The sequence below is a fragment of the Pristiophorus japonicus genome, chromosome 9 (assembly GCF_044704955.1).
Source record: "Pristiophorus japonicus isolate sPriJap1 chromosome 9, sPriJap1.hap1, whole genome shotgun sequence".
Taxonomy (NCBI): Eukaryota; Metazoa; Chordata; class Chondrichthyes; family Pristiophoridae; genus Pristiophorus; species Pristiophorus japonicus.
In genome coordinates, this window is record NC_091985.1 from 212,153,158 (window position 1) to 212,166,707 (window position 13,550).

The window sequence follows — 13,550 nt, forward strand, 5'->3', positions numbered from 1 at the left end:
AGAGCTCAGATGATTAGAACCCCAAGAAAGAATGCGAAGGGCAGGAGGCAACAGAGCAGAGTAGCACTGGGGTAACTATAAACCACAAGGTGATAGCAAGGGACAATATGTATGAATATAAAGGGGCTGCAGGAGGGGTCAAAACTAAAAATCATGATTTAAAAACTAGTATTAAAACACTCTACCTAAACGCACGCAGCATCCGAACTAAATAAATGAGTTGACGGCACAAATCATTACAAATGTGTATGATTTGGTGGTCATTACAGAAACGTGGTTGCAGGGTGGCCAAGACTGGGAATTAAACATACAGGGGTATCTGACAATTCGGAAAGATAGACAAGAAGGGAACGGAGGTGGGGTAACTCTGTTAATAAAGGATGATATCAGGGCAGTTGTGAGAGACGATATTCGCTCTAATGAACAAAATGTTGAATCGTTGTGGGTAGAGATTAGAGATAGTAAGGTGAAAAAGTCACTGGTGGGCATAGTTTATAGGCCCCGAAAAATTAACTTCACGGTGGGGTGGGCAATAATCAAGGGAATGATGGAGGCATGTGAAAAAGAAACGGCAGTAATCATGGGGGATTTTAACCTACATATCGATTGGTCAAGTCAAATCGCATGGGGTAGCCTTGAGGAGGAATTCATAGAATGCATATGGGATTGTTTCTCAGAACAGTATGTTACAGAACCTACAAGGGAGCAAGCTATTTTAGATCTGGTTCTGTGCAATGAGACAGGAATAATAAACGATCTCCGAGTAAAAGATCCTCTCGGAATGAGTGATCACAGTATAGTTGAATTTGTAATACAGATTGAGGGTGAGGAAGTAGTGTCTCAAATGAGCGTATTATGCTTAAACAAAGGGGACTAGAGTGGGATGAGGGCAGAGTTGGCTAAAGTAGACTGGGAACACAGATTAAACGGTGGCACAATTGAGGAACAGTGGAGGACTTTTAAGGAGCTCTTTCATAGTGCTCGACAAATATATATTCCAGTGAAAAAGACGGGCTGTAAGAGAAGGGATAACCAGCCGTGGATAACCAAGGAAATAAAGGAGAGTATCAAATTAAAAACCAATGCGTATAAGGTGGCCAAGGTTAGTGGGAAACTGGAAGATTGGGAAAATTTTAAATGACAGCAAAGAATGACTAAGAAAGCAATAAAGCAGGGGAAGATAGATTATGAATGTAAACTTGCGCAAAACATAAAAACAGATAGTAAAAGCTTTTACCGATATATAAAACGGAAAAGAGTGACTAAAGTAAATGTTGGTCCATTAGAAGATGAGAAAGGGGATTTAATAATGGGAAATGTGGAAATGGCTGAGACCTTAAACAATTATTTTCCTTCGGTCTTCACAGTGGAAGGCACAAAAACAATGCCAAAAATTACTGGTCATGGGAATGTGGGAAGGGAGGACCTTGAGACAATCATTATCACTAGGGGGGTAGTGCTGGACAGACTAATGGGACTGAAGGTAGACAAGTCCCCTGGTCCTGATGAAGTGCATCCTAGGGTATTAAAAGAGATAGCAGATGCATTCGTTATAATCTACCAAAATTCTCTGGACTCTGGGGAGGTGCCATCGGATTGGATAGCAGCTAATGTAACGCCTCTGTTTAAAAAAGGGGGCAGACAAAAGGCAGGTAACTATAGGCCGGTTAGTTTAACATCTGTAGCGGGGAAAATGCTTGAAGCTATCATTAAGGAAGAAATAGCGGGACATCTAGATAGGAATAGTGCAATCAAGCAGACGCAGCATGGATTCATGAAGGGGAAATCATGTGCAACTAATTTACTGGAATTCTTTGAGGATATAACGAGCATGGTGGATAGAGGTGTACCGGTGGATGTGGTGTATTTAGATTTCCAAAAGGCATTCGATAAGGTGCCACACAAAAGATTACTGCAGAAGATAAAGGTACGCGGAGTCAGAGGAAATGTATTAGCATGAATAGAGAATTGGCTGGCTAACAGAAAGCAGAGAGTCGGGATAAATGGGTCCTTTTCGGGTTGGAAATCGGTGGTTAGTGGTGTGCCACAGGGATCGGTGCTGGGACCACAACTGTTTAAATATACATAGATGACCTGGAAGAGGGGCCAGAGTGTAGTGTAACAAAATTTGCAAATGACACAAGGATTAGTGGGAAAGCGGATTGTGTAGAGGACACAGAGAGGCTGCAAAGAGATTTAGATAGGTTAAGCGAATGGGCTAAGGTTTGGCAGATGGAATACAATGTCAGAAAATGTGAGGTCATCAACCTTGGGAAAAAAAAACAGTAAAAGGGATAATTATTTGAATGGGGAGAAATTACAACATGCTGCGGTGCAGAGGGACCTGGGGGTCCTTGTGCATGAATCCCAAAAAGTTAGTTTGCAGGTGCATCAGGTAATCAGGAAGGCGAATGGAATGTTGGCCTTCATTGCGAGAGGAATGGAGTACAAAAGCAGGGAGGTCCTGCTGCAACTGTATAGGGTATTGGTGAGGCCGCACCTGGAGTACTGCGTGCAGTTTTGGTCACCTTACTTAAGGAAGGATATACTAGCTTTGGAGGGGGTACAGAGACGATTCACTCGGCTGATTCCGGAGATGAGGTGGTTATCTTATGATGATAGATTGAGTAGACTGGGTCTTTACTCGTTGGAGTTCAGAAGGATCGTATAGAAACATTTAAAATAATGAAGGGGATAGACAGGATAAGGCAGAGAGGTTGTTTCCACTGGTCGAGGAGACTAGAACTAGGGGGCACTGCCTCAAAATACGGGGGAGCCAATTTAAAACCGAGTTGAGATGGAATTTCTTCTCCCAGAGGATTGTGAATCTGTGGAATTATCTGCCCAAGGAAGCAGTTGAGGCTAGCTCATTGAATATATTCAAATCACAGATAGATAGATTTTTAACTAATAAGGGAATTAAGGGTTATGGGGAGCGGGCGGAAAAGTGGAGCTGAGTCCACGGCCAGATCAGCCGTGATCTTGTTGGGTGGCGGAGCAGGCTCGAGTGGCTAGATGGCCTACTCCTGTTTCTAATTCTTATGTTCTTATGTTCTTCTGTTCTTATTAATGTTGGGGAAGTCCAGAACCAGGGGTCACAGTCAAAGGATAAGGGGTAAGCCATTTAGGACCGAGATAAGGAGAAACGTCTTCTCCCAGCGAGTGGTGAACCTGTGGAATTCTCTACCACAGAAAGTTGTTGAGGCCAATTCATTAAATATATTCAAAAAGGAGTTAGATGTAGTCTTTACTACTAGGGGGATCAAGGGGTATGGCGAGAAAGCAGGAATGGGGTACTGAAGTTGCATGTTCAGCCATTAACTCATTGAATGGCGGTGCAGGCTCGACGGGCCGAATGGCCAACTCCTGCACCTATTTTCTATGTTTCTATGTTTCTATGTTTTATGGTAAATGGGATAGAGTATAAAAGCAGAGAAGTCCTGCTACAACTGTACAGGGTGTTGGTGAGGCCACACCTAGAGTACTGCGTGCAGTTTTGGACTCCATATTTAAGGAAGGATATACTTGCATTGGAGGCTATTCAGAGAATGTTCAATGGGTTGATTCCAGAGATGAGATGGTTGTCTTATGAAGATAAGTTGAGTAGGTTGGGCCTATGCACATTGGAGTTCAGAAGAATGAGAGATGATCATATTGAAACTTATAAGGTAACGAGGGGTCTTTACAAGGTGGATGCAGAGAGGATATTTCCACATAGGGGAAACTAAAAGTAGAGGACGTAGTCTCAAAATAAGGGGCCGACCATTTAAAACTGAGATGAGGAGGAATTTTTTTCTCTCAGAGGATTGTAAATCTATGAAATTCTCTGCCACAGAGAGCTGTGGAGGCTAGGTCATTGAATATATTAAAGGCGGAGATAAACAGAATTTTAAACGATAAGGGAATAAAGGGTTATGGAGAGTAGGCAGGTATGTGGAGCTGAGTCCATGATCAGCTCAGCCATGATCTTATTAAATGGCAGAGCAGGCTCCAGGGTTCAGATGTCCTACACCTGCTCCTATTTCTTATGTTTTAAAATTCTTATGTTCTCAGCAATTAATTGAGAAGCCGATCAAGAGAGTAGGATCTGGGTCTCATGGACAAGATAAGCTCGGAGATGACATAACTGGAAATAGTGAAACAAGGGGAGTTGCAGTGAATATCATCACTGCTTAATTAGAAACAGAGAGTATGGGAGGTAAGGGTAATAAAGTGAGTGTTTAATTAGAAACAAATGACAGGGAAATTTAGGGGAACAGAGTAACGTTTTAATTAGAATAAGAGAATCGAGGAAGAAAGAGGCAAACTGTAACTTTTTAATTGAGAAATAGAGGAGAGGAGAATTTATGGGAACATAGTGACTGTTTCCTTAGAATCAGAGGGCAGGGAAGGTAAGGGGAACGCAGTGAGTGTTTAAATATAAATAGAGAATGGGGGCAGTAAAGGGAACACAGTGACTGTTTAATTAGAAATAGAGAATGGAGGCAGTAAGTGGAACACAGTGACTGTTTACTTAGAAATGGAGAATGGGGGCAGTAATGGGAACACAGTGACTGTTTAATTAGTGCCAGATGTCAGGGGCAGTAAAGGGAACACAGTGACTGTTTAATTAGAAATAGAGAATGGAGGCCGTAAGTGGAACACAGTGACTGTTTAATTAGAGGCAGACGTCAGGGGCAGTAACGGGAACACAGTGACTGTTTAAATAGAAATAGAGAATGGGGGCAGTAAAGGGAACACAGTGACTGTTTAATTAGAAATAGAGAATGAGGGCAGTAAGGGGAACACAGTGACTGTTTAATTAGAGCCAGACGTCAGGGGCAGTAAAGGGAACACAATGACTGTTTAATTAGAGCCAGACGTCAGGGGCGGTAAGGAGAACACAGTGACTGTTTAAATAGAAATAGAGAATTGGAAAAGTTAGCGGAACGCAGTAAATATTTAAGTAGAAAGAAAGAGGACAATTTAGGGGAATGCTGCAGCTGGTAAATTAGAAATAGGGTCAGGGTGCGCCAGATCGACCATTTATTTAGCAATAGAGGACATGGGAAGATTTTAATTGTTTAATAACAAATAAAGGAAATGGGACTGTCAGGGTTACACGTTAACTCATTTATTATAAATAGAGAAAGTCAAGGCAACATGTCAACTCTTTAATTATAAACAGGGGCAATGAGTTTATGGGATGGAGTGTGACAGATAATATAATAGTAAAGTTTGATTTCTATTATACCTGTACATATTGGATGATATGGTCCATTGCATCTCGGCTTCTCATGATGGTAGCTGCGTGCAGATGCATCGCTGTCCGATGGAATTAAAACCTCTGCCTGTTGCCAGTTGAGATTAAGTATTGTTGCACGTTCAATGAGAATGTACCTGTTGCAAAAAACTGCCCGCAACGCACTAGCACTGTCCCGAAGAGCTGGATGCCAGCCGGACTGGCAGAGCCTGGGTTAAACGGGGGCCTGCAACCATGTTGATTTTAGCTTTTGGAGAATTTCAGGATCAAGTGGAATGTTAAAGTGCGACGGGTAAAGTGTCCCCTTAAACACAATTAATAAAGGAAGCCCATTGACATTTAATGTGCTCAGGCTATTGTTAGAGTGAGGTTTCCAATAAGGGTATTCAACATTGAAGCGACGTGATATAGGTGTGTTGAACACGCAGTACATGCAATAGTACTTAAACACACACTTAAAAGGTACACATTACATCCACTTCTTATGATGGTTGCTTGATGACTCAAATGAGTCACAGTTCTGAGCTGAGTATCTTCGGCATATAATATGTCAAATATTCATTACAAACTGCTATTTTCTTTAAATTGCTCTCACTCCCCCACCACACAATTCTGTATTACATAATTATATAATAATTAACATTCAACGCAATATAAAGATAATTACTTTATATATGTTTTATCAATCACAATAGTTTTCTTGCTAAACAAGCTGTTTTTCCCCATTGGCCTAACAAGTATGAGAATCTTAGCGCGTTACCTTATCGATAGTTTCACTCTTGATCAATATAATTGCAATCCTACCAAGGGAAACCTTGAATTATGAGTCTTGTTTTGTTTATGTATCATTGATGTCAATTAAAATGATTATGTATACCCAGATGTTTTCCCTTGCAGACCAAAACCATCCCTCACTTTCTGAAATACTTAACTTTCACTGAGATTTATGAATCTGTGTACATGGCATGTCTTTAATTAAATCTCTTGTTGCTTCATCCTGCAGTCAGCTTTTCCCATCAGCCAAGTGACACTTTAGTGTGATTGATACTTCCCTAGTTAACAGGCAAAGGCTAAAGATTGACATTACTGCAATATAAAGATAAACCAATACAGTATAACATTATCACAGTTCAGGGCAGTCTAATTAATCCTTTCCTTAATGTGCCTCCGCTGTTGATATTAGAATACTTAAGGCTATAACGAAACAACATCTCATCATTATCATATATCTATCTCGACATTTACGCACTTCTCTATCCTTTGGTTTTACACATGTTCTCACTCTCTAGAACCACATTAACTATTTCATGCAGTGATGTTGTCAGCGTGACTGACCATGTTTTGGAACCGTTACTCAGAACATATTCTTCATGCATATCACATGCTGGCTTGACGGGATTGGACAGGTTAGATGCAGAAAGAATGTTCCTGATGTTGGGGAAGTCCAGAACCAGGGGTCACAGTCTAAGGATAAGGGGTAAGCCATTTAGGACCGAGATGAGGAGAAAGTTCTTCATTCAGATAATTGTGAACCTGTGGAATTCGCTACCACAGAAATTTTTGATGCCAGTTCGTTAGATATATTCAAGAGTGAGTTAGATGTGACCCTTACAGCTAAAGGGATCAAGGGTTATGCAGAGAAAGCAGGAATGGGGTACTGAAGTTGCATGATCAGCCATGATCATATTGAATGGCTCGAAGGGCCGAATGGCCTATTCCAGCACCTATTTTCTATGTTTCTATGTTTCTATGTTGCTTCATGGACCACACATTGTTGCTGCAGACACATCAATGGGCCAATGATTGCAGTCTCGCCGGGTCCATGCAAAGTGTGCACGGATCCGGCAAGGCCTCGCAAAAGCCGCTTTTCACTGGGCAATACGCATGCACCGATAACCAACGTTTCCAATCTGTCAAAATTTATCTCGACATATGGACTGCATCCCCGGGAGAAGGCCATCTTTTGGGATTGGGCTATTTGCCCAACTCATGCCCAGAGAATCTCCTTCAAAATTTTACATCTGGTAAAAGCAGGTACATAGCTTACTTTAAAACATAGAACATTTAATTTGATCATTCATTTTTATGTTAAAAACCCTGTCCATTAAGGTAAGTTTATTTTTAACCTTATTAAAACACATTAACAAATCCCCCAAATTTTTATTTTCTAAAACATTTAATTACGTTAAATTTCAATTAATTTTAAGTATGTGAGGTGTTTTTGTTTTAATTTATTGTGCTGTGTTTCTTATTTTAGGGGGTATTTTCATTGATTATAATGGGAACTCATACAAAGGGCGTTCCCATTTTTATCAATGAGAATACTAGATCGTGATTGGTGGTCCAGGCCCACGTCATTGCAACATAACGTCTGTACGTAAAAGTCATATCTGCATACAAAGTGAATGAAGGCCTTCGATCGGATTCCTACATTTCTCCGGGACCAACAGGTAGTTTTGTAGATTTGTTTCGGGTCGGATGCGTTCATCCGAAGGAAGCCTCCAACCACAATTTTCCGCCAAATATCTTAAGATCAGGCAGCACCAGATATCTCATACAAGCCAAAGCTGCCCTTTTTGTCGACCTATCAATGGATCAGGGGTCTGGGCGTGTTTGACTGGAATCTCCCCTTGAATATCCTGGTTTTTGTTTTCGTGATAAATCTATCAAATACATTTTTCCCACTGTTCAGGACAAGCAAGGACACAACCATCTCCACAAGGAAGGTATCAATTAACAATTTTCGCGACACTTTTCTAACTATTAATAGATTGTGCGTTGATACCAGGCTGATATAATTTGTTCCGTAGTATGCAGGTGATTTACTTTAAGAAGGGATGGGACAGGGCAGGTACAAGCAGATTCCATTAGTTGTGGAATCTGTAAAGACATTCCATAGATTAAAGAATAAATGTAAGCAATTGATAACTGATAGTAGGAGAAACCTTTTTACAGGGAGAGTTGTGGCATCGTGGCATTAAACGAGTCAGAAAACCTGTAAATATTCAAGAATAAATTGAGAAGATCGATAAAGAAATTAGGTTGAAGGGATATTGAGACATTGCCGATAAAGTGATTGAAAATATTTTTTCGGGAGTTGGGTAAACGCCGACTAGGTCTGGTTTGGTCGAATGGTTAATTCCCCTGTTCTAACATTATGATGACCAATTGAGATGTTTAGCAAATATCTGTGAACAAAGATGTCTAAGGCCACGTTGACGAGTCAAGTTCCTGCTGGATTGTAACACATGCCAGCCCCTTCCGGATGCGTACGAGGTGCATATGTAGCTGTAAGGGCCGCACAAGTTTAGGATTTTTGTGTGACAGCGCAGCGCGGAAATTCGGAACTTGCGCTCTGTCATGCATCTGCTTGACAGATCATCCACATCCCCCAGAAGAGGGTATGGACAGGTGGAGATTTTGGCTACTTCCCCAACCGCTGCCCAACGAATGCCCGTGAAATTCATACGCTTGTTCAGAGTAGACATAAGGCTTGCTTTTACCAGCGTAAGGGTGATACACATTTTTAAAAATCTATTATTTAAATATTAAAACGGCTGTAAAATAAGTTACATTTACTTTCAGCCTCTTTAAAACATTTAAGTTAATTTTTCAAAAAATAAAATATATGTTTTATACGTTTAATTAAATTGTAATTAAATTAATTATAAATATGTTTTTTTTATTTATTTGTTACGTGTATGTGCTTTTATGTGATCCCCATTCATGCTTATGGGGTTTCAATCCCCATATGACTGAATGGGGATTACCTTCTTTCATTGGTTGGTCCGGCCCACATATTCTAGGGGTGCTTGCAAACCGCGGGCGTCCCTGGGATACGTGGGCCTTTACTCATGGCTCCTCATAGAGGCCCAGTAACGTGAGCGTCTGTGGATCCAGGACCACCACGTAGGTGCGTAGATTTTTTGCAGTTTGGAGGCACGAAAAGAAAAGTTATCTGTTAGTTAAACTGAGCATCACATTCCAGTCCCTGCGATGTAAGGTAGTTAACGCTGACGTCCACATGTCTACTCCACTGCTAAAGCTCAGTCATGACTGTTTTTGCATAGTCTTACATAGTATTTACAGCACAGAAACAGGACATTCGTCCCAACGGGTTAATTCCGGTGTTTATGTACCACAGGAGCCTCCTCCCACCCTTCTTCCTTACACCCCATCAACATATCCTTCTCTCTCTCTCTCCCCCCCCCCCCATGTTATTAACCGGCTTCCCCTTAATTGCATCTATACTATTCGCTTTAACTGCACTATATGGTAGCGACTTCCACATTCTCACCACTCTCTGGGTAAATAATTCCTTCTGAATTCCCTATTGGAAATATTAATGAATATCTCAGATGTATGGCCCCTAATCCTTGTCTCCCCCGCAAATGGAAACATAGTTTCTAAGTCTACCCTATCAAACCGTTTCATAATCTTAAAGACCTCTATAAAGTCACCCCGCAGCCTGATGAAACTTTCCTGATAGGTATAAACTCGTAGTTCTGGTCAGTCGTTTTTGCACCTTCTAGAGTGTTTGTATACCCTTTTTATACTATGGAGACCACTGCTATGCTCAGTACTCCACGTATGGTCTAACCACGTTTCTATGCATTCCAACATCACTTCTCTGTTTTCCATTCTAGCCCCATAGAAATGAACCGCAGTGCTTGCTTTTTCTTTTTTATGGCTTTGTTAATCTGTGCCATTTGTGAATCTTATTATTGCTGATAACGGAGCTTTTGACTAGTCACAGCAAACAACATCTTATCAATTAGTCTAAAATATCAACTTGCATTTATAGGAAATCTCTTTGAATCTTGAACAGGATGAAAGCTGTTTCAGTGGGAATCGAGAATGTTCAACCGGGGAAAGCAGCAGACATTACACGTACGGCACAAAGTGGGAGAAATGTTTGCTCTTCATTATCACAAAAACAAAGCAATTTATTCCGAACAGAAAGACGGCCATTCTAAACTGGAACACGGGCTGTAATTTAGCTCCAGTTAGGACAGGATACTTTGGTTTCATTCTTTATTTTTTAACCAATGTCAGAATCAATGTCCAAGGAGATTTCACCACATTCTTCAGCTCTTCCCTGAATTTAGTTTGAGTAGCTGCATAGATACACGTGTTTGTACATGAACTCAAATACATGAGCATATATCCGGTTTCTGTGGCGATGTATGCAGGAGCTGTATAATCACCTCGGTAATGCGCGGTGTTTGTCAGTCCGCTAGTTAAAGGACTAAACGTAGCTGTCAGCCACAACACTATAAAACTTCCCGATACACTGAACAATAAAATAACAGATTTCCTTCGGTCCTCCATCTCGGGATCGCTCTGATTCTCACTGCTGTGACCCCGGAGTCCCCTGCGGGCTCTACTGGCCACTAAAATACGTCTGACTGTCAAGCAATTAAACAGTAATATCAGAGCAAACGGAAACAATGTCGTTAATACAATTTGCATCCATATGAATCCGACGCCTGCAGGCGAAGTAAAAAAGTCAATTCTGGGGAGACACCCCCAATGAATATTGTTAATTATTTGTTGAAATTTATACGCAAACAAAAATGGGACGCTCTGGAAATAGATCAGGACAGAGACCATTGTTATAGCCGCGGCTGCCGTTCTCACTCTGCAATACTTTGTTTTAAACTTTTGACAACATATAGCTACAAATCGGTCAACTGTGAACAAGATTGTATACCACACCGACATATTCAGACTGGTAGAATTGATGTAAATAATGAACTTACAAACGGCAGTGTAGGACAGGAAGGAATGTGGAAAGTGATATGTACAAATGTGATACACTATTACATTGAAGATCATGACCAGTAGATCTGCTGTTGCCATCGCCGCCATGTAGACCGAGATACATTTGGAAAGGCCGCAGTTTCCCCGTGAGAGGATCACAATTGTCAGTAGGTTCGCTGTAAGAGAGAGGGACAAGAGGTCAGTAACAGCGCACGCAGGTGCATCTTACAGAATATTTTAGGGAAACTTTAAGATGTCTTACATTTTTATCAAGTCGAATGGTGATGACATTTTGTGCAAAGTATTACATCATTATAAACTCAGTATCGAGGGACTGAGACCCGCAGTCCAGCACACTTCAGTCAGACGTTCTCCTCTACATTGGAGGAGACCAAACGCAGATTGGGTGACCGCTTTGCGGAAAACCTCTGTTCAGTCGGTAAGCATGACCCCAATCTTCCGGTCGCCTGTCACTTTAATTCTGCTCTCCACTCCGACTCTGACATCTCCATCCTCAGCCTCCTACACTGCCCCAATGAAGCTCAAGGCAAGCTCGAGGAACTGCACTTCACCTTTCCTTTAGGCACTTTACAACCTTCTGGACTCAACATCGAGTTCAACAATTTCAGACCATAATCTCTCCTCAAACTTTGCTCTATTTCCTCACTTTTTTTGCAAAACCTTTCCCCCTCCTTTATTTTTATTTTTTCCCTCTGTTTTCCATGGTAGCTGGCAATTATTCCACCATTTACACCCCACCTAGACTCACCTTTTGTTTCCTAACGTGCTATGACCATCTCAATTCAGCCCATCATTCTCTTTGTCTCTCAAATCTCTTCTACCTTCCACCCTACCATTTTGTTCTTTCCACCAACCCCCTCCTCCCCTTTTCAGGGCCTCAGCACTTCCTTAAGAATGTGTTAATTTTCGAACTATTGCCTGCTCTGACGAAGGACCATCGACCGAAAACGTTAACTCCGTTTCATTCTCCACAGATGCTGCCTGGCCCGCTGAGATTTCCAGCATTTTCTGTTTCTACTTCAGTCAGATGTTATCGGGGCTGTGGCCGAGGGTCACTCGGAATCAATCGGGAAAATTGTAACGGAGAGCTACCCGACCACCGACACCCAGGATCAACGGATGGGGCGAGGTCGGAGGCTAACTTTGAATCTGGGCGGCATTGGATCAGCCATCCATCATACATCTCTCCCGATTGCTATTCCAAACGCTATCGCCCCTGACACCAATTTGAGGCTCCATTGGTCCAGGCCAAACTGCAGTATCTCGCAGGGATAGTACAGTTACAGATAAAAGCCCCTATAAAGTCGAGTGGTGATGACATTTTGTGCAAAAGTATTACATCTTTGGATGGTTCTGTAACTTGTTCATATTCGAGACACAATAAAGAAGCGGATTCCCTTACATACATCCAAACACATATTTCAATGCAGTGTGGGGCGCTTAAACCATCTCACCATGAGGCTGGCACCGTGTGATGCAAGGAGACAATTATAATTGATGGGATTTTACATTGAATTTCATCGGTTTAATTAGAAGTGGTTCACTGGAGCGGCATCGGGATCAGCTGTGTTAAATATAATTGCCAAACAATTACTAGAAATATATGACTTTAAATAAAACATCCATCTGAGACAAACATTAAGTTTGGGTCAAAACTCCGCGCTTTTTCTGCTTCGAATCGGAACTGTTCGGTAACAGAGCGGGAGTTGGTGGAGCCGCGAAGGTTTTTGGCAGCCGAGGGGAGGGGAGCAGCTCCCTGAGCGGCAATTATTGCTCCAAATATCTTTCTCAGTCCTTTATTGGGTGGAGCTGGCCGCAGTTCAAGGGATTATCAACTTAATGGAGACAGGGAACAAAGGCTCACATTGGGTTATTATATGGCTACTAAGCTGTAGTGAACTATGTACTGTTAGAGCGGTCGGGGTATCAGCCTCGTACTCCCTCAGTATACAGAGCAAAGTTGAGCTCCCGGCACCCGTGCATCAGCAACCAGAACAGCGCCTCAGCGGCCGCGCAGACTGTGAGAATTCCCTCTGATATTCACCGAATTCTCCCAGTGGATCAATGACTGCAATGAAGAAATTCTCGGAATCTGTTTTCTAATCACTAACAGTGAAGTTGTCAAAAGATGTTAGGCAAAAGGATATATTGACTTACCGGGAACACGGAATGCTGCGAGAAAAGGATAGTAAATGTCCCTAATCTGCAGAATTGTTGGCTGTACCATTTTGTGTAAGAATATCTGACTGCTGTCCGGCTTCACGATTCTGACTGTAGTTCCTCTGTGATCCGTTATCGCTCACCCTTTATAGGACAATCGGTGCCCCTGAGAGAAAATCAGGTTACACAATAATTGGCATTAGTTCCAGTCACTTAACAAACAAGGCTAGATTGTCCACTGCAGCGCGGCCGGACGCCTATGGGGAACTTGTACAACTCCGTAAGCGAATCTCCGTCCATTAAATCAATGAACGGAAAGTAAACCCAGAGGGAACTTACCCTCAAGAGAAGATTCTATCCCGGA

At 41.9% G+C, this 13,550-nt stretch overlaps 1 protein-coding gene across 1 annotated transcript; it reads right to left on the bottom strand.

The window, feature by feature from the left end:
• Positions 1–10,276: 10,276 nt before the first annotated feature.
• On the bottom strand, positions 10,277–13,253 carry LOC139272828 (probable G-protein coupled receptor 139). Its single transcript, XM_070888946.1, has 2 exons — positions 13,184–13,253; positions 10,277–11,181 (listed from the first exon to the last, which is right to left on the bottom strand). Exons 1-2 carry the CDS (start codon positions 13,251–13,253, stop codon positions 10,277–10,279), a joined length of 975 nt encoding a protein of 324 aa, XP_070745047.1.
• Between the last annotated feature and the right edge of the window lie 297 nt (positions 13,254–13,550).

Bases quoted from the DNA above. Each gene is read 5' to 3' on its own strand.
- LOC139272828 (XM_070888946.1), bottom strand. From the start codon at position 13,253: ATGGTACAGCCAACAATTCTGCAGATTAGGGACATTTACTATCCTTTT. The intron at 11,182-13,183 runs GTAAGTCAATAT...TCTCTCTTACAG, and splicing joins CGCAGCATTCCGTGTTCCCG to CGAACCTACTGACAATTGTG.